Genomic DNA, 20,819 nt, shown 5'->3' with positions numbered 1-20,819 from the left:
AAGTAGTATAAGTAACAGAGAGTATAACCAACAAAAAAAGTATGGACAAATTGATCATGAGAAAAACTATGAAAAGAAACTACTAAAGTTGATAAAAATAATTTATTTGGCAATAACTAAGTAACCAAAAATTTACCTCCAATCAAAAGTCGAATACTTCCATCACTCATCTTGAGTAAGACATATGGATCAGCTATAGAAACAGAAAGCGCTATAGCACTCTCAGTTCCAGAATTAGATTCAGAGTTAGAAGATCCGAAGCTTACATCTTGGGTCATAAAAGAACCATCTAGAATTCGAGCACCACGTTCATAGACTTGGATAACTCGACGCCTATGAACAAAACCAGGATTGCATTAGTTATATCCCTATAATCTTAATTTGCAATCAGCAGAATGGAAAACTACTACAACAATACATAGGCTACAACATGACATAAAGGAAACAAAATCAACAATGTAAACACACTTTCTGTTTCTCCATCAAGTCATAACAGTCAATAGAAAAATCAATAACTGACAAGAAACAGATAAAATCCCAGCCAAATGGTAAACATCCAAGAGCAGAAAGCAAAAAAGCAAGTTCAGATAATGACCCATCTTGTAATTAAATTCTATTCATACAGAAACATCAACAACCAACCATAAACAGATAACACTTCCTTAGTATCCACAAAAGCAATAAGCAAAAATCAAATTTGATATAAAGACCCACCTTCCAAATAAATTCCCTGCAGCAAGTGTTTTTCCTTGAACATAATAGTCAACACTTTCAGTAACCTCACTCAGAAGATCAGCTGTTTCTAGGACCTAATTATAACAGGCCAAAAAACAAGAGTCATTGTATTTGTAAGCAAAGTGATTCCGGCAACTGTAGAGTTCAGAAGGTATGCATATAACATGCAAAATATCTATCTGGTTTGGTTTAAATTTGCTGTTGGAGCTCGTTATGCAGCTGTTATCAATCACAGTATTATTTATTTATTTTATTAATTTTCTTTTATTGTCCAAAAATTAAGTTTTTGGTTGTATCTGAATTAATTTTCCCAAGAATCCACCATCAAAATCATAATTTCATAGGCACTGGCCAAACAGCCTCAATTGAATACCTCTCCTACTGTCAGCAAACATCACAATGTGCACAGGGTGAAGAAAGCAGACTTGGCAGTCAGGCAATGGAGATAGAAATGGATATGACAAGTACATGGGAAGGTGAATACAGAGAAAAAGATAGAAGGTAGGACTAGATGTCACGTTGCTTACAGAATATAGACCAATAAGTCAGCATATGAATACCGGTCTTTAATATATTTTTTAAGAAAATTGATAATAAAATAGTGAAAAATTCAAATAAACCTCAAAAGCAGCATTGCTAAAACTTGAAAGAAAAGGGTATTTGAAATATTATTGAATTGTGTATTAATCTGATACAAAGAGGTCTCTATTTATAGAGACTAAAAAACCTAATTCTTGACCTAATGGGCTTGGCCCCATACAACAAATACTAATAATAATAAAAGACCTAATATTTACAACACTCCCCCTCAAGCTGAGGAATAGATATTTATCATTCTCAGCTTGCTAGTAAGTTCTTGAAATCTGTCTGAAGGAAGTCCCTTTGTCAACAGATCAGCTAATTGACGCCCAGTGGGAATGTATGGAGTGGTAATCAACCCGCTATCAAGTTTCTCTTTGATGAAATGGCGGTCGACCTCAATATGTTTAGTCCGATCATGTTGAACTGGATTATGAGCTATACAAATAGCGAACTTATTATCACATAGCAGCTTCATAGGTCCCTCACATTTTATTTTGAGATCATCAAGTACAATTTTCAGCCACAGTAACTCACAAATGCCTTGAGCCATAGCTCGAAATTCAGCTTCTGCACTTGATCTGGCAACCACATCTTGTTTCTTACTTCTCCATGTCACCAAGTTACCGCAAAGAAACATGCAATAACCAGTGGTAGAACGACGGTCAGTCACGGATCCAGCATAATCAGCATCAGTGTAGACTTCTAAAGAGAGATTACCATCACGTCGGAATAACAATCCTTTACCAGGAGTAGCTTTAAGATACAGAAGAATTCTCTCTACTGCCTGCATGTGTTTCTCCTTTGGATCGTGCATAAACTGACTGACAACACTAACAGCATAAGCTAGGTCTGGCCTAGTATGAGCCCGATATATCAATTTTCCAACTAGCCGTTGATATTGTCCTTTATCAACTGGAGGACTCTCCTCTTCAAAGCCTATCTTGTGATTCTGCTCAATAGGAGTATTAGAGGGTTTACACCCGAGCTTCCCTGCTTCTTTGAGAAGATCCAAAACATATTTCCTCTGACTGATAAAAATCTCTTTGCTTGAATGAGCTACTTCTATCCCTAGGAAATATCTCAGTTTCCCAAGGTCTTTGACTTCGAACTCAAAGGCAAGTCGTGTCTGCAGAATCTGTCTCTCCACAAAATCATCACCTGTGATAATAATATCATCAACATATACAAGGAGCACAGTAAGCTTCCCATTTTGGGAGTGCTTGAAGAAAAGAGTGTGATCTCCTTGACTCTGTCTATATCCTAAGGTCATCACAACCTTAGTAAACCTTCCAAACCAAGCACGAGGTGACTGTTTCAATCCATACAAGGCCTTTTTTAATCGACAAACTTTATTTTCCCCCTTCACAGAATCAAAACCAGGCGGGATTTCCATGTAGACTTCTTCTTCTAACTCCCCATTGAGGAAAGCATTTTTCACATCAAATTGATTTATATCCCAATTGTAATGGGCAACAAGGGACAACAAGATTCTCACTGTATTCATCTTTGCAACTGGAGCAAAGGTTTCTTCATAATCAATGCCATAGGTTTGAGTGTAACCTTTGGCGACTAATCGAGCCTTGTATCTCTCAAGAGTGCCATCAGAATTATATTTCAGGGCATAAACCCATCTGCACCCTACTGCTTTCTTTCCGTTGGGTCTATCAATAACCTCCCATGTTTTATTTTTCTCCAATGCATTCATCTCCTCTTGCATGGCTTGAGCCCAATTCCCATCTTTCAAAGCTTCATGTACTGATTTTGGGATTGAAGTAGAATCTAGTGCTGAAACAAAGCTTTTGTGCTGCACAGAAAGATTAGCAGAGGAAACAAAATGGGAGATAGGGTATTGAGTACAAGAGGGACAGGAAGAACAAGTTTTCTTGGAACAAGATCTTTTTCCTTTTCTTAAAGCAATGGGTAAATCATCAGAAGCAGTAGTAATGGGTAAGTCATCAGAAGTATTAACATCATGATCAGAAATATGAGATTCAGGACTTACCAGTGGTTCAGACGATTGAGGTTGTTGTTGAGGCAATGTGGGTTATTTCCTTCTTTGATATACTAATTCAGGTGTTACAATCTTCCGTATCTCTGGTGTACTTGATGTATCAGTCATAGGAGGATCAGTCACAGGAGGATCAGACATAGACACATTAGGAACAGGAACAAGAGGAAGAGACACTGACACAGGTGAAGGAGTAGACACTGAATATTCAAAGAAGGAAGGTGATGAGTTTTCTGGTGAATTATTCTCCCCCTGAAGATGAGGACCTTGGAAAAAGGACTCAGATTCCTGAAATGTAACATCCATAGAAACAAAAAAATTCCGACTTCCAGGGTGATAGCACTTGTAGCCCTTCTTATCAGGAGCATATCCAAGGAAGACACATTTAAGAGCCCTAGGATCCAACTTACTGCGATGCTGTTTATGAATATGAACAAAGACAACACACCCAAACACTCGAGGAGGAAGACTTTGCAAAGTTGGAACAAAAGGAAAAAAAGAAGTCATGGAGTGAATAGGACTTACATGATCGAGAACCCGAGTGGGTAGACGATTGATCAAGAACGCTGCAGTAAGAATGGCATCTCCCCAATAGCATTTGGGTACATGTGTTTGAAACAGTAAGGCACGAGCAACTTTAAGAAGGTGACGATTTTTCCTTTCAGCAACCCCATTTTGTTGAGGGGTGTCTACACAAGTAAGTTCATGAATCATACCTTGATTTTGTATAAATTGGGAAAAAGAGTGATTGACATATTCAGTACCATTATCTGTGCTTAGTCTTTTGATTTTTTTACAAAATTGAGTCTCAATCATTTTATAAAATTGAAAGAACAGTTGTGGTACCTCAGACTTTTCACGCATTAAGTAAACCCAAGTTACACGAGTGCAATCATCAATAAAAGAAACAAACCATTTATTTCCAGAAGAATGAGGGACCTTAGAAGGACCCCAACCATAAGAATGAATAAGATCAAAAGGTTCAACACTCTTAATAATACTAGAAGGAAAAGACACACGATGATACTTAGCAAATTCACAAACATCACAATGAAAAGACTCAACAGACTTAGACAAAAATAATGACGGAAATAAAGATTTGAGTAAACTAAATGGAGGATGACCCAAACGCTTATGATGCAGCCAAATTAAAGAATTAGCAGTTGATTGACCATGAGACATGAAGGTGTGATCTGTTACTTTATTTGCGGGAGATTGTGACACCAGATAGTACAGTCCACCTTGCTCTTTAGCACTACCAATCGTCTTTCCCGTGGCGAGATCCTGAAAAACACAATGGGTAAGGAAGAAGGTTACAGTACAATTCAAATCTATTGTAATTTTGTGAATAGAAAGAAGATTCGTGGAGAGTTTAAGAACATGAAGAACATCCTTAAGATGTAAGGACTGCTGTAAGTTTATGTCACCAGAACCCGCAACTGATGTATGTGAGCCATCAGCTATGGATATTGTATGAGTTCCAATGGTAGGATGATAAGAAATAAAGGAGTCAGCACAACAAGCCATATGATCAGTAGCACCAGAATCAACAACCCAAGAATGTTTAAAATCATTACATGAAGAAATGAAAGAATGAGTTTTGGAGCTCATACCAGTCATAGCCAAAGCACTAGTATCAGATGGCTTACTCAGATAATCAAGAATGGTTCGGAGTCGTTCCAACTCATCTGGACGAAATGCAGATTGGGTCTCATTAGGTGCAGAGGTTATTTCAGAAGAAGTAAAATGCGCTTGACCACGCATCCTTGCCATCTTTTCTAAGACAATTTGCTTTCCATAAAGGCGAAAGCATAAATCCTTGATATGACCTGTTCTTTTACAATAAGAACACCATCGATCATCTCTCTTAGGTCTAGAAGAGGTACCATCATAAAATTTTGAAAAAGAACTCTTTTGAGAAGAGGCCATACTGCACAGAAAATTGTCAATGAAAAGCTCCAAGAAGACAAAAAATCACAAATAAATACCAAACGATGTCCGATCAAAGAGAGGAGCACAGATCCAGAAAGAGGATGAAGGGACGATCAAGATCGCGGTGGTCCGATCCGGAAAAATGGTCTCACGCGCCGGTGAGATTGGCTGCGCGTGGGCTTCACTCGCTGTTGAAGGGGCGGCGCGTGTGGGGCGTGCGGTGGCCGTCCAGTCTGAAATTTCTGGATCAACGTCGTCCGGTGAGTGCGGTTCTTTCTGGGTCTATTCGGAGTTGAAAAACCACCGGGAAAGGGTCCAATCGTGATGAACAGATGCTGTCTTGTGATGAAGAATAATGGAGACGATGAACAGTAACAGAGACGATGAACAGTAACAGAGATCCAGTATAACAGAGATCTTCTCGGTCCAAGAGGTCCCCGGGAAAAAATCCGGTGGCGGAGAGACAAAAAGAATAAAAGGTTCTTATTCTAAAGACAATAGGCGCGGAAGCAGAGCCCTCAGGATCGAGAGCTTTGATACCAACTTGAAAGAAAAGGGTATTTGAAATATTATTGAATTGTGTATTAATCTGATACAAAGAGGTCTCTATTTATAGAGACTAAAAAACCTAATTCTTGACCTAATGGGCTTGGCCCAATACAACAAATACTAATAATAATAAAAGACCTAATATTTACAACACTAAACACGTTTTTAAAATATTTGAGATTACATATATGCATATACCGGTCTGAAATGCTGCGTTGACTGGGACTTTTACTTATACGTCATATATGTGATTGGCAACTATAAATCTCCTGGCCAGCAATAGGGAAGATCTTAAAACATTATAAGGACCCTGATTTTATGTCCATACCTTTTAGTTTAGGAACTGATGTAATACTTGATTTCCTTACACCCAAGTCATTTGACAAGAAATTCCATCCACAAATAGCATCAAAATCAAAACTTATTGAACGTGTTATGAATCATAGCTTATCCTTCCAATATCAAACACACTAAAAGAAATTACCATAGTTCGAGCCTCCAAACTTATAATAAGGTATGCATGATACTCATCGTCATCATCAGCCAGCTTAGAAGAATCAGCATTATGAGTGCGTGTGCTCTTGTGATAAACAGTCCAAATTCCTTTGCAACCAGGAAGTTCAACCTGAAATTATGCATTATGCCAAAAATGGTAAATGTTCCATAACACATTGCAACTTTTGTGAATGGGATCATAAGAGAACCTATAGATCATTGGGCAAACTGCAAGAATACAACCGGACAGGTCAAAGTAGTACATCACAATCACATGTTTGGTAATTGGTGTATCTGAGAATAATGGATTTAATTTACCATCTTATTGATATAGTACCAAAAATAAAAGTTCCAGTAGATGTATAGAGAAACTTAAAAATTATTTCATAAATATAAGCATCAAGATTAGACACACTTAATATATTAAAAACATATCCATAACCAATAAAAACCATGGACAAACCTCAGTAATCACTTCTGGGCGAATTGATTGTCGAAGAACACATAGAGAACCATTCTTTCCGTGACCAGAACAGCACACCTGCATAGTGGCTCAATATATGTGAAACAAAAATAATGAATAGTATAACAGAACTATGACAGACACAATGAGCTTTAGGTCATGGTCCATTGAATTAGAACCATAGTTATCAAATGCGGATTGCGGCCTGATGCGGCCAACCCTCAAAACCGCTATAGCGTTATTGCAGGTTACAGTTGCGAAAATAGCGGAAAAAATATATATATTAAAAAACAAATTACATATATATATAGGGGGAGGATCCACTTACCACCAAAAAAGTTTACAACTTTTACAACCAATTTAATCACCGTTGATTTCCATCAATCTAACGGTTATAATTTATTGGGAATTAATAAATGTGACACGATAAATGCTATTAATTCTCAATAAATTATAACCGTTAGATTGACGGAAATCAACGGTGATTAAATTGATTGTAAGAGTTGTAAACTTTTTTGGTGGTAAGTGGATTATCTAACGGTTATAATTTATTGGGAATTAATAAATGTGACACAATAAATGCTATTAATTCCCAATAAATTATAACCGTTAGATTGACGGAAATCAACGGTGATTAAATTGATTGTAAGAGTTGTAAACTTTTTTTGTGGTAAGTGGATCCGTTCCCGTTCCCGTTTTGTGCTAAGTGGATCCGTGTGTGTGTGTGTGTGTGTGAACTTTTTTTGTGCTAAGTGGATCCGTTCCCGTGTGTGTGTGTGTGTCTTTTGATGATGCATTTATTTTTTGGATGCAGAAATAGTTTTACCCTCTGTTACTGTAACCAGGTTACTTGGTTACCGTGACTTGTGGATCACTTTTTTTACAAATGTACTTTTTTTTTTCTTTGAATGAAGATAGATCAGAATCTCTTTCTTTCTCACTTTCTCTCTTTTTCTCTTTCATCCGTTCTCTCTCACAGTTTCTCTTTTTCTCCTTCATCTGTTCTCTCTCTTTATTGCTATTTTTCTCTCTTTTTCTCCGTTATCTTCTCTCTCTCTCACTTTTTCTCTCACACAAAGCTTTGCTTCTTCGTTCATGGCTTTCGCATTGAACTTCAATACTATAAGAGAGAAGTAGAGCAGGGAAGAAAGAAGCGCAATAAAGAGAGCATGAGAGGCAGAAGAGAGACACACAATAGAGAGGCAGAAAAGGAGAGTGGGTTAGGGTTAAAACCATAAAAAAGCACTGTTGCGGCGAGATTTGGCCGATCTGGTGCGGCGCGGCGAGAATGGTTGCGGCGAAGCTCCACGAAGCGCATCTGGCGCGGCTTGCGGCGCAACAGCGCCGCTATTGACTACTATGATTAGAACATAGTTACATTTCTTCAGAAATTTCTCTAATCTTTCGTTTCCATTTTCTCTGTGGTCATTTGTTTCTATCATGGTATCACTAGCTAGAATCAGTCCCGGCCACGTCATTTATTGTGACAACTTGAGCACCGCAGCATTACCTCACAATCCAGTTCTTCACACTCGCACCAAACACGGGGAACTAGATATTTTCTTTGTTTGTGACAACTTGTTTCTATCATGGTTGTTATGTTCCAGCCCGAGATCAAATTGCTAATGGTCTTTCCATGTCTCTACTTAAGCTTCAGTTTTACTGTCTAAAGGACAAACTCAGAGTGGTTGATTTGTTTCAGTGTTCCTTCAATCACCGATTTATTTTTTGTGTGTGTTTGGGTTGGGGGGCGGAGCTAGAAAAGATGCTGTACTACACCTGTGTATTATGACAGTCAAGCTCATTGCAAAAGAAGTCAGAGTCAATGAGTTTCTCGGCTCACAGTAACAGAATCTGTGTCTGCTATTGAATTAGTTCGGGTTCAGGTAAGACAGTTATTGTAACTGTCTTAACTGATCCTACAAGAGTGTAACTCATTCTCAGAACATTGAATTAGAACAAAGTTACATTTCTTCAGAAATTTATTTTTATTTCTCGTTTCCATTTTCTCTCTGGTTGTTTGTTTCTATCACCTCCTCCCCCAGTTCCTTCCTTCTCAATCTAAGGAAGTTAATAATGGTTGCATTAAATTACTAAAGTAATAAATCAAAAATACTGACCAATTCATAGTTACTCTGTTTGGCTATCCCTGTAGCATTTGCATCAGCATTTATTCTTAAACCGTATGAGAAGTCTTTCAAAGGACCAACATTAATCAAAGAATCCCTCACTGCAAACGAGAAGGTTTTCTGCAGCCAACATATAACCAGTTCAGTAAATTTAATAAGCCTAAAAATTTCACAATACACCACAGTAAAGTCAATGAGGAACGTGCTAATGAACAAATGAAAGATTTAAGATGCCCACTTAATCTCCTCTGTGACCCTTCCTCAAAGCATAGAAACAGTACCTGTGCAGATTCTGTTCTATTTGGAGCAGATCCATACAAGGAGAGCTCCTCACCACTAACCATATCTTGCAAAGCATCAGAAGGTGACCTCCGCAATCTCTTTGCTGAAGGAGCATCTGCTTCAATATCACCAACCTATAAAATTGCAGGAGAATATTTTATAAATGACTTTACAGAAAGAGAACACAGAAGTAACAAAGCTAAAGATAACAGTGAGTTTGCTAGAAAAAGAATATATCAAAAGAAGGAAGCAAAGAAGTTCAAGATATCCAATATGCACCTCTTCTTTTAGATTGGATGACAACATTGAAACACCTGATCCACAAGAAAATTGCACCAGCATACTGTCTCCTAATCGACTGGCGAGAAAAAACAGAGAATTTCCAATTGTCGTAATACCCTAAAAAAAATTTTGCAGACATTCAAGAAGCTAAACACAGTCTGAAAACTAATATGTAAAGGCTAGATTCAAATCTATAACAACATTAGCACAATATATAAGACTTTTCAAACTTACAGATGACAGAACTGAAGCTTTTGATTTGGAAAGATCAAGTCTCTGTACAACCCTGAAAATGAAAAAAATATTTGTAGTTTTATGTATATAGAAGGTTCAGTCATGATTGCGTTTTGTAATGTTTTGAGCACATTGCACTGCATCAACGATTGCAAGTGGGAAGAAACAGCAACTCTCTTACTCTCTTCTACCATTATGCTGTTTACACTAGAATTCTTAAAATTGACTTTCCTCCACCCATCTACTATAGACCAAACGATAAAAACTCAAATTAAATTTGGTTCCCATTGATCCAAAAATTTTAAAACTGTTGAGTGTAGAAACCAGATAAAGCCTTCAGTTGAAATAACTTCCACTTTCATACAAGTAGCATAAGATGATAGAAAGACAAAAGAGAGGAAGAAAGAGACAAATATAAGTCCAAGCACAGGAAGAAAAAATTGAAAGATTTCTAATGTTGAAAATAGTTATCTGGAGTTCTAGCAAAATTAAGATTCTCCTTTCCCAAAGTAAAAGTCATATTCCTATGTCAGTTGGAATATAATCCTAATCAAAGTCAATTAGCTGTCAAACAGCTAAACAAACATACGACCTACAACATAAAGAATCTGAACCAAGGAGATGAAAAAGGACTAACAACATACCTTCCATCATAAACAAGAGTAAGCAATAGCAGTTCACCAGTTTTTGTTGACAGCAAGGCCACATCATTCAACAACCAAGTTGCATTGGCAGCATCAAGCTCCACATTGAAACTTGATCTTGGCATCTCCTGACTGAAATGAAATTGACAATGAATGGAACTTAAAAATAAATATATAATTACAGATGAACCAAGGAGCACACAAAAACGTAGCACACTAGGAACATCATCATCAAAACAATTTTCACAAAAAAACCACCATAACATGTGGAACAAATAGATAAAGAAAACGGAATTAATTGAGGTAATAAGTGTTAAAACCCAAATACAACAGGAGAAAGTTAATCAATGTGCATCATAAGGGGAAGTCAAAACATTGAATGAAAAGAGAGAGATAATATCAAATTATTGTAAAAATACATGCCTATAATTTCATTTTCTTTTTTATGAGAAGGACAAGACAGAGAGAGAGAATCACCACCTACTATCAAGCGAAACAGCATAGCTGTTCAATGCCAATGCACATGAAGCAGACTGCAAAAACAACCTATATAATTAGATTATTGCCTATCTCTTTTCTAAACCAAAAACTATAAAATCAAGGAATACAATACACACACGCGCCCAAAAAAAAATCTGTTCACATATCTTTCCAATTTATAGAAATTGTATAATTATGCCTAAGCCACACATTTACCTGACTGTGATAATGAATAGTGTTAGCACCAATTACAAGAACACCACCTATTGGTGAGGGCACTGCAAGGAGCTTGTAGGCATCATGGGGGAGATTCTGAACAAGACGATTATGACAACACAATTTAAAAAAGAAAATTTAATCTTAAAAATGGGGGGGCGGGGGGCGGCAATTAGCAGAAGTAAAAAGATGCATGACTCTGGAGATATGTGTGACATCCATGAGGAAATATCATTCAGAATATTATAAATTCTGTATATGCACCTTGATTAACCACTTACAATAAAGATCTCACACTCAAGAGCCAGTAAATAGTAAACAAAAAAGATAACATACCATAATAGACACTACTCACATACCATCTTGTTTGCCTATAAGTTAAGAGCAAGCAAAACCAAGAAGTATGACAAGATACCAAGAAAAAGCTAAATACAAAAGAAATGGATAACAGTCACCAATGGGCAGGTTAATTAAACCAACCATAACTTCAAATACTCCAGCTTATCTTACATATATTAAGGGGAGGGGGAAAAATTCCAATTAAAATCTTCCAATTTTCCAAAGTCGCTTTTTAACAAAGTGGTCAACTGTTGAAATGCCATCTAGGCATCTATATTGAACTTACAGCAGCTGACCAAATGAGTGGATGCTGTTTCAAAGTTGTGCTGATACTAAGTGCTGATATCGTGCAAGTATGATGCTTCCATGAGACACGCCCAGCCCAAGTAAGCTCACGTTCATGCAGGATCACCATCACAGGTTCAATATAGCCTATACAATAAGTTAAATCAATATTCAAAAGACCCACTAAACAAAAAATAACACAAACTTACGTGCATTAATATGTTTTCAGCCAAAGAAAATAGATAAACAAGAAATGAAATAAAAGCACCACAATCAGTTATATTTTTATTATAATCATACATTATAATATAGTCAATTCAGCCAAACATATAATTGTACATTAATTCAGCCAAAGTTTCCTAAGGAAGAAGGAAAATGAATTTAAGAAACATATTTTGACCCAACCAACAGTCAATATTTTAATATGCACAAACATAATAAATGCTTATATAGTTGTATAAATCATACATTTGAACCATGTATTATAACCACAAAGTAAAGTTGGTCTCTTTCTTTGGTGTATAAATGGACTGAAGCGCATGCGTATAGAAGGCAATATTCTATTATTCTGTTTACTAAAGAATTAATGTGCAAATTCATTTGTATTAGAAATAAAATCCTGAGATTCCACGTTAAGATTTATTATTTTTCTCCGAAACAAATTTTCAGCAAAGCAACACATACAATTAAATTCTCTTTTTTTAAAAATAATAATAATAATATGTCAACTGTGACGTGTCAAAATCAGAGGAATAAAACTTTTATGTTGTGCAGTAAGGCAAACTTCAGTTCATCATCTTTTTTTTGTCACATTGGATATGGCTGGATTAAAGATATGAGCCCAATTTCAATCACCTGTAGCTGAAACAGCAAAATCTCCAGCTACATTACAATACCTCACTCCTTATACAGAAGCAGCACTAGCTGAACATTTATTGTACCAACTTTCTCCGGGGTTTCATGATATTCCTGTCCCTTCAAGTGATCTCTCCATGCTTATTATTGCTGATATGGTGGATACATGTTTGCCAGAGATGGTTCCTTTTTATTTTCATTTTGTTGCTTTAGGCTTAGGCCTTGCAACCCCTCCACCACCCCAAAAAAAAAAAAAAACTTCTATTTGGTAGAATTAACATTAATGTTACTAGCAACAGCCATGATTCCATTTTATCAAAAACTTAATCCAAATTCAAACTCCTCAAACTAGTATTTTTATCATTGCCATTTATAAATACATACTTAAGTGACAAAATGGTAAATAATAATACTCTGTGACTCACCATGAACAAATGTAAAATCCTTTACATGTCTCATATCCAAATCACGGAGACTAATCATATAAGATGACTCGATATGAGCAGTAACTGCACCTCCAGAACCCAAGGCATCATCCTCCCCAACTAAACCAGAACCAGCCTGACAGCAATAATAGATAAATAAAACAAATTAAAAGACAGCCAAAAATATAATTAACAAAAAAACTCTACCATGAGAAAATACACTAAGAAAATGAATCACGTTTAATGTTCATTCTATCCGATTTTAGTAGTTAAATGGATCACAGAATGCAACACTAAGTTATAACAATTGTAGTTAATTGCATTCTAGCTAAGGTGTTGCTTCAGTAGTACACATACAAGTAGCAAATCTTTCAATAGTTGACCATTCAAAGAAAGACATGCGACAGATCAGTCAAGAATTAATAGTTAATGACAAAAAATAAGTATTTTTATTATGAAATGGCTCAAAACAGTCTTTCTCACATATTGATAGTTTTGAGGTCAATAGAATATGGAATAGCTCCTATTCTATGCAATGCCATTGCAATATGAGGAGAAATATTTATGACTTTTGTCTTAATTTATGATGTAATTTTATTTTGACAATTCACAGTTTAGTTGCTTGGGTCTTTAAAATTCATACAGTTAGTTGGATTGAGGCTTCATTTCCGACTCTATATTAAGATTTCCTGATTCTTAAGCTTGTACTAGTAGAATTATGCTTTTCTGCATTGTAGCTTTGTTCTTGAAAACTATTAACAGGAATTTAAGTAACCTGGTAATGTCCCTTGGTTCCCATTCTTATTCTACTTTATTATGCCTAAAACCACTAGCCACGCAAGACAAAGAAGATGAGAAGACCACCTTATCTCAAGGAGCAGAGTGGTAAGAAACTATCCATAAAAATTCTGGCATTTCTCTCTAAACAAAGGCACTAAATCACTGCACACATAGTACACAGCAAAGGAACCTTGCCATCTTTACTCCTACCAAAACCACTAAAATGACATGAGAAATTGCTCCAAAATCCTCTCTGGAAAGATCCAGTTTTACCTAATTATACTAAAACTAAAATGTCTGCACCACTCTCACTGCTGTAAAAATAATTGAGCAGAAAGACACAAAACACAATCATTAGGAGAGAATCCTTTGTGTGGTTTGCAAATCTACAACAAATCATTTGTATTTATTCTTTAAGTCCAGCAATCCAAACGAAAGATTTCACCTTGGATGGAACCTTGTACTTCCAAAGTGGGTTTGCAAGAACAGACTTATCCCTCTTTGGAGAATGGGTGAGGAAATTAAAATAGAACCAGCAACTGCAAATAGACTACATAGGAATCTTGAGTCCATATCCTACTGTCCACCGAAGAAGTTGAATGAAAAGCGTGAATCAGCATTTAGGGAACTAATGACTGTTTCAACTAACTCCCCTTTCAGATATGCACAGACATTGGACAGCTTAGGCAGCATTTTTTACTTATTCTCCTCTTTCTTGCTAATAATTTCTTTTTTTCACATAATCAAGTATAAAAAATTAAGATACTGCAAAAAATTTATATTGACAAAGTATAGAGGATAAACCTGAGTAGCCTTTAGTATTATCATTTGCAAATCAAAGACAAGAACTCCACCACACCGGCCTTGAGGATCAACCTTTACAACCGGACCCCTTGCAAATTGTTCTCTGCCTCTTTTCAAATGAAGCCACTCTGGACCCTCAAAACAATGCAAGGAACTAAAAAGTAGAAACAGAGTGAAAGACAACAGATAAGCCTCATCCTTTGACAGGTAAGAGATATACTCTAGCCTCCATATATACATAATCTAGCAAAGAGTACCTCACAAATTAATCAAACAAAATGTTGCCAAAAAACAGTTAGTCATAAAATAACATTAGCTTTAAGGTGCCACACACACATACAAACTAAAAAAACAAAAAAGGAGAAGAGAATTGTCTAAAGAATGATCACGAATGTAATTCGGTTTTTAATATATAACCGCATTAAATCGGTAGGTTCGTTGTTCCTTATTGGTGCCACAGGAGAATTATATCATTTGCAACCACAGGGATGGACGCAAATGACATTTCTATTCATTCTCAACTGACAATACAATAAGTCAATGCATTAGATGTTTTAAGTTATATCAAATGCCCCTGGCCCCTAAACAACAAATGAAAAGAATTGGTAACAGCCTCCTCTATGCAATTCCTGTACAACTTCCAAATTCCAACCCTCCACATGACAATAGCGGACTTACCACTGCAGTCATATATAATCCAAATAAAAATATTTATATCTTAAGCACCTTGAAGTAAAACAAACTCCACAAAATATCCCAACCAACACTGAACAGCACCTAATTAACTTCAAAATTCCAAAATTGTGTGATATGATTAAGATTAACATGACTCCAATGTCATCCAATTGATATAGCCACCTCTACCCTCGTTCATCTTTCCTCTTTACAAACAAAAGAAATGGATGAGGATAAGAGATCCACAAGACAAACAAAAAATAAAAGAAAAAGCAAAGGAAAAAGACAATTTCAACACTACAAAGCCCTCCAATCCCACAACACAGCTGTCAAAGAAACCCTATAAAATCACTCATTAGAAGACACAATTATATGCCTTCAGTGCATTTCAACTTCACTGCCTTCATAAATCAATCTTCTTCAATAAAATTCCTAAGATATTTCCCTACACAGGTCACATTAAAAGGTTTCAATTACAAATTTCTAATACAACATCTTGATTAGGCAAATACACCTCGTCCCATCCTACCAAGTAGAATTAGAATGTTCCCACCCATATCATTTCAAATAGGAACTCTCTATAATTCAGGCAACCAATTCAATACCAACCAACGAGAAAGAATACAATGAAATTGGATATAATATAACCACTCTTAATCAGACTTAACAAATTTGAAGGTATATTTTTCCAGGAGGTACCTACCCCTAGAGGTGGCAAAACGAGTTTAGCCTGGCGGGCCGAGTTTTACAACCCTGCCTAACCCCTTCTTCTTCTTTTTTAAATGCAAAATAGGTTTGGCCCGGCAGGCCGAGTTTTTTAACCCACTTTCAAAAGCGGGGCACGGCACCCACTTTGCCACCTCTAAGTCCACCCTTTCCATTAAAGAACCTTCTAAGTTTTAGTGCACAGAAGTGCAAAACCAAATATTGCACTATAAGATAAGAAATTAAGAATATAATTTAACAGAAAAAAAAATGTTTGTTCAAATGCTGATTTAAAAATACCCGCTCACCTAGTACGAAGTCCGTGAATAGAATCATCATACTCAAGAACTGAAATCTTTGCATCTTTAAAAGTTAAGATGATAGAATCTCTCCTCCTTGAACCATCACCACCTCCAATGCTCAACACAGCCATGGTTTCAACATTACCATGCAACCTGAATCACAAGTATTAAAGCAGGAGTGAGGTAGATGCTAGATACCTGAATCAACCACTAAATTCAACAGATTAAACAAGCTTATAACCAAAGACATATCCCATTATCATCAAGGAAATATAATTATAATTTCCATAGCCCAATCCACAATGTACCCATTAATCAGGAAAAAAAAAATTAAAACAAAACAAGTACAAAAATTCATGAATTTCACATTCTAAATCCACGCCCAACTCTAGAAATGCAACGGATAAAAGAAGCTGAAAACAACCAAATCTATATGCCAGCATCATTGAGGAAACCCATTTGATTATCACAAATTAAATTTCCATAGCTCAATCCACAATGTCCCCAAGAAAAAAAAAAAAAAAAATTCATAAATTTCATATTTCAAGTTCCAGCAGCAGCATAGCTATATTTAGATTGCACTTGAAGACATTCAAATTAACTTGATCAGTACATTCAGCAGATTAAAGAAGCTGAAAATAACCAACTAAATCACCATAGCTCAATCCACAATGTACCCCATCAAATCAATCAATTGCACGAAAATAAAAAAAATCAAAACCTATTTCTCAAACTCGCATACCAAATTCCAGCACGGCGAGATTGAGCTCAAACCTGTAATGGCAAACGAGCTCAAGCGAAGCCCCAGCGACGCCGTCAACAATGGCGCCGCGCCTGGAATCAGCCGCAGGGTTGGCCTTGGCAGCATCGTCCTGCACCACCCTGACAGCGTAGACCTCGAGGACGTTGGCGGCGGTGACGACGAGGTTGGGGAGGGGGCCGAGGTCGCGGCGGTGCGGGGCCCACTCGGAGTCGATATCGTCGGACTGAAGCTGAGGGATGCGGGGGACGAAGTCGGCGGGGGAATGGGTGAGGAATCCGGCGGCGCAGTTGTCGATGCCGGTGGGACATTGCATCATCTTGTATGCTGCGAAACTCATCGTCGATGCTCTGAGAAATCAGAGTTGAACTCTCAAAAGCTTAAACCCAGAATTAGGGTTTTGCGTTTGGCGGGAATGAGGGTTCGTTCTGATTCCGTGAGTGTCACTTTCAGCACTGAAAGAGAATCATGCGCACAACAAAGCTGTATTCGCCTTATCTAAATATGAAAATAATTATTACAATGCCACGGAAATTACATAATTTTTAAGGGAATATCATTTCTACTGGAGAAAATATTATGGAGCAGAGACACAAATTGAACCCCATTATATGCTTTCTATCTCATTGCTTTTGTTTTCTCTCTATGCTTTTATCTATGTGGCAGAAAATATTTGTTCTGTCTTCGAAGTAGAAATGATATTCCCAAAATTTAAACAAAATCATGGTTCTAGTTTCCTAAAAAACAACCGTATGCTTGTGTTATGGTATTTTTCTTGGCCATTACTTTTCTGCACCAATGTCAGAATAGTAATATCTATCTCAGAGAAAAAAAATGAGATCCATTAAAAAAAAAATTAAAATATTATAAGAATTCAATGTCGTATTTGTTCTCTCTTTTATTTTTGTATCTGTGAGTTTTGCCTTCTTCTTTTTTTGTTAAAACTATTTTATAGATAGAATAGTTATGAAAACATATATTTTGTTTTAAAAGTTAAAATTCAAAATACAAAACAAAAATAATTCAGACATTATATTCTCTAAATTGGATTTTAAAAATAAAAAAAATAATTACAATTTTTTAAAAAAATTACAAAACAGGTCTTATTAAAAGATCTTTTTATTATTTTGTTCTAAAAACTAAAAAACTAATATTCAAACAAGGAGAATATCTTTAGTGCTACGAATACACTGAATTTTCGGTGCATCTTCCACTCACAATATGACATGTATTTTACTTTTGTCAAATCATTAATAAATAACTTATTTTAAAATAAGGTGAGAGAGTAATTTAATAAAAAAAGTAAGACACGCATCATATTATGAGTGAAAGATACACCCAAAAATCGATGCATTCATATTCGTAGCAATAAAAAAAGTAAGACACGCATCACAGATGAGTGTCATGGGTTGTTTCTGTTCACAAAGAAGAAGCTCCTGAATCAACTGCTTTAACCAGATCAACTCACAGGTAGTATTTTCCATTGCACGATACTCAGCTTCTGCATTAGATCGGGAAACAACAGGTTGTTTCTTGCTTTTCCATGAGATTAAGTTTCCTCCGAAGAAGACACAATAACCAGAAGTAGAGCGTCTGTCCGAGGGTGATCCTGCCCAATCGGCATTTGAGTAACCACAAATTTCTGTATTTCCCTAATCCGAATACAACAAACCTTTTCCTGGTGCTCCTTTGATGTATCGGAGGATCCTCACAGCAGCATCCCAATGTGAATCACAAGGGGAATCAAGGAATTGACTAGCCGTACTAACAGCGAAAGAAGTATCTGGCCTAGTCACAGTAAGATAATTGAGCTTCCCAATCAGCCTTCGATAACGTCCAGGATCAGATAACGGCTCCCCCTGTCTGGGCAATAACTTAACATTAGGATCCATGGGTGTATCAACTGGTTTACACCCCAACATACCAGTCTCCTCTAGGATATCCAAGGCATACTTCCTTTGACAGATAGAAATGCCCTGTCTAGATTGCGCCACCTCAATTCCCAAGAAGTAACGCAGCTTCCCAAGGTCCTTTGTTTGAAATGCACTGAATAAATGTTGTTTTAACTGACGGATTCCGTCTTGATCACTTCCGGTGATGATGATGTCATCAACATAGACTAACAAATAGATGCACTTGTTAGGAGATGTAATCCTATAGAATACAGAATGGTCAACTTTAATGCGAATTAGGCCAAACGCCTGTACAGCAGAACTGAAGCGACTGAACCATGCTCGAGGAGACTGCTTGAGACCATATAAGGATTTTCGAAGACGACATACCTTCCTAGACTCCCCCTGAGCAACAAAACCAGGTGGTTGCTCCATGTAAACTTCTTCTTGTAAATCACCATGAAGAAAGGCATTTTTGATGTCAAGTTGAAGGAGTGGCCAGTGACGAACAGCAGCAAGGGCAAGAAATAGGCGGACGAACGCCATCTTAGCGACTGGAGAGAATGTATCGCTATAATCAAGGCCAAAGATTTGAGTAAAACCCTTGGCAACTAGGCGTGCCTTGAGACGATCAACATGGCCATCAGGTCCAACTTTCACAGTAAACACCCAGCGACAACCAACTATAGACTTATCTGGAGGAGCAGAAACAAGGTCCCAAGTGCCATTAGTATGAAGTGCGGTCATCTCATCAAGCATCGCTTGGCGCAATCCTGGATGGGAGAGTGCTTCACCTGTGGTCTTAGGAATAGAAACAGAAGAAAGACTAGAAACAAAGGTGAAATGAGGAGGAGAAAGACGATCATAGCTCAAGAAGGTATAAAGAGGATAAGGGTTACGAGTAGTACGTGTACCTTTTCTTTGAGCAATGGGAAGAGCCTCTGGTGAAGGATCCGGAGGGGAAGAATCAACTGCAGAGGGCAATGAGTCAGCAGGGGTCGAGTCGACTGGAGGAACTGTCTTACGACGCTGATAAGTGAGAAGTGGACGATCCTCAGGTACTGGAGCAATAGGTGATTGCTTATTTGGAGTAGAAGCACCTGCATCTGGCAAAGACAAGTCAAGAAAAGGAACAGGAAGAACATGATCAACCTGTGACAATGGAGATGGGATAGAATTAAAGGGTTGTTGATCAAGAAAGGTGACATCCGCGGAAACTAAGTAACGCTTGAGGTCAGGAGAGTAACAGCGATAACCCTTTTGAAGACGAGAATAACCAAGAAAAATGCATTTAAAGGCATGTTAACTTATCCTTACCAGGAGTGAGATCATGAACAAAACAGGTACAACCAAAAACATGTGGGGATAGAGGAAAGAGAGGAACATCTGAAAACAATAAGTTATGAGGAATATCATTATTAAGCACAGATGAAGGCATGCGGTTGATGAGAAAGCAAGAAGCAAGGACTGCATCAGCCCAGAAGTGAAGAGGAACATGCATGTGAATAAGAAGAGTCCTGGCAATCTTAATGAGATGTCTATTCTTACGTTCAGCTACTCCATTTTATTGTGGAGTGTGAGGACAAGTGGTTTGGTGTAAAGTACCCTGTGTGGCTAAGAAATAAGAAAAGTCAACAGAAACATACTCCTTAGCATTCACTACGTAAAATACGAATAGAAGCACCAAATTGAGTATGAATTTCAGCAGAAAACTTTTGATAAATAGAAAACAACTCAGAACGATTTTTCATTAAATAAATCCAAGTACAACGGGAGAAATCATCAATAAAGGTGACAAAATACCGAAAACCTAAAATAGACACACTACGACTAAGACCCCAAACATCTGAATGAATAATTGAAAAAGGAGCATCAGCTCGTTTATTGACTCGATTAGCAAAGGAGGAACGTATGTGCTTTCCTTGCTGACATGACTGACAATCTAAAGTTTGAAGACCGGATAAAA

The 20,819-nt window shown here is 37.0% G+C and overlaps 1 protein-coding gene across 1 annotated transcript in view; it reads right to left on the bottom strand.

Moving 5' to 3' along the window:
* LOC133298317 (cleavage and polyadenylation specificity factor subunit 1) overlaps positions 1-17,476 on the bottom strand; it is a 42,843-nt gene extending 25,367 nt beyond the window's left edge. The window contains exons 1-16 of the mRNA XM_061497580.1: positions 16,976-17,476; positions 16,208-16,354; positions 14,520-14,673; positions 12,936-13,071; positions 11,657-11,802; positions 11,032-11,127; positions 10,816-10,868; positions 10,336-10,467; positions 9,692-9,743; positions 9,455-9,574; positions 9,175-9,309; positions 8,885-9,013; positions 6,765-6,842; positions 6,291-6,431; positions 715-809; positions 137-333 (exon numbers count right to left, since the gene is read on the bottom strand). Of these exons, the coding sequence (XP_061353564.1) occupies positions 137-333; positions 715-809; positions 6,291-6,431; positions 6,765-6,842; positions 8,885-9,013; positions 9,175-9,309; positions 9,455-9,574; positions 9,692-9,743; positions 10,336-10,467; positions 10,816-10,868; positions 11,032-11,127; positions 11,657-11,802; positions 12,936-13,071; positions 14,520-14,673; positions 16,208-16,354; positions 16,976-17,301 (2,137 nt within the window). The 5' untranslated portion in view covers positions 17,302-17,476. The remainder of the gene's footprint in view (positions 1-136; positions 334-714; positions 810-6,290; positions 6,432-6,764; positions 6,843-8,884; positions 9,014-9,174; positions 9,310-9,454; positions 9,575-9,691; positions 9,744-10,335; positions 10,468-10,815; positions 10,869-11,031; positions 11,128-11,656; positions 11,803-12,935; positions 13,072-14,519; positions 14,674-16,207; positions 16,355-16,975) is intronic.
* Between the last annotated feature and the right edge of the window lie 3,343 nt (positions 17,477-20,819).

This window comes from Gastrolobium bilobum, unplaced genomic scaffold (assembly GCF_033153095.1).
Source record: "Gastrolobium bilobum isolate Gb01-03AN ecotype WA unplaced genomic scaffold, APGP_CSIRO_Gbil_v1 utg26896, whole genome shotgun sequence".
NCBI lineage: Eukaryota > Viridiplantae > Streptophyta > Magnoliopsida > Fabales > Fabaceae > Gastrolobium > Gastrolobium bilobum.
Note: the sequence above shows the minus strand (reverse complement) of the source record. Positions and strands in the feature narration are given on the sequence as shown.